Source organism: Tigriopus californicus, unplaced genomic scaffold, assembly GCF_007210705.1.
Source record: "Tigriopus californicus strain San Diego unplaced genomic scaffold, Tcal_SD_v2.1 Contig314, whole genome shotgun sequence".
Classification (NCBI taxonomy): Eukaryota; Metazoa; Arthropoda; class Copepoda; order Harpacticoida; family Harpacticidae; genus Tigriopus; species Tigriopus californicus.
In genome coordinates this window covers 1-804 of record NW_026738727.1, presented here as the reverse complement: position 1 = coordinate 804, position 804 = coordinate 1, and the positions used below count along the sequence as shown (strand labels likewise).

General features: G+C 53.6%; 1 protein-coding gene across 1 annotated transcript; it reads left to right on the top strand.

Annotated features, from left to right (window-relative positions):
• Positions 1-217: 217 nt before the first annotated feature.
• Positions 218-730, top strand: LOC131892554 (angiogenic factor with G patch and FHA domains 1-like; the record flags this gene model as incomplete). Its single annotated transcript, XM_059242356.1, has 2 exons — positions 218-533; positions 576-730. Coding segments are annotated over exons 1-2 (471 nt in total), but the record flags the coding sequence as incomplete, so codon positions are not given.
• Positions 731-804: the final 74 nt, after the last annotated feature.

Genomic DNA, 804 nt, shown 5'->3' with positions numbered 1-804 from the left:
CCAAGCCCCGGATGAAGCCCAGGAAACCGAATCGAGTCTGGCGAGGAGTCCCCGGACCGAAAATGAAGATGGTGATGATCACTAACCACAAGAGAAAGAAGAGGAGGGCGAAGAGGGCGAACTGGACTCGTCCGAATCCTATGGTTCCACTTCGGATAGTTCTAGTACCTCCGAAGCGGACACGGAGCCACCCGAAGCGATCCCGCCATGTATCCGCATGGTAGTGGTTCAATCCGAGGTCATGACTTGTGGCGAATTGTTCATCGTTACATGCATGGGTGGGTCCGTGGGTCGCGAGGGCGAGCATGATGTACTTTTGGACGATATTGGTTGCAGCAAGAGTCACGCCCGGATCACATATCAGGACGGCAAGTTCTACTATCAAGATCAAGGTAGTACCAATGGCTCCGTGATTAACGATCGCCGTCTGAAAGGGGATGAGACCCGTGAAATCGGCCATGGCTCCCGCATCACGATTGGCACCACGGGTTTGGTGTGCCACGTCCATCCCGGGATTCAAACCTGTCTCGAGTGTGAGCCCGGCTTGATGAAAACCCCTATCGTCACACCCTAAGTGCCCAGAGAGTCACCCGATCAATCTCGGAAGAAAGCCATGAAGGCCATTCGTCAAAAGTACGGCATAAATCATGCCAATACTCAACCGCCCGAGGCTAAAACAAACGGCCCAGCCCAACCTTACCAAGATCGGGCTGGATTACGTCGAAAAACGGTGGGCTCAAGTCATCCCCACGCCAAGACCGAAATGGCCGATGCCAAGACTTCCATTACCAAAAAGAACAAAGG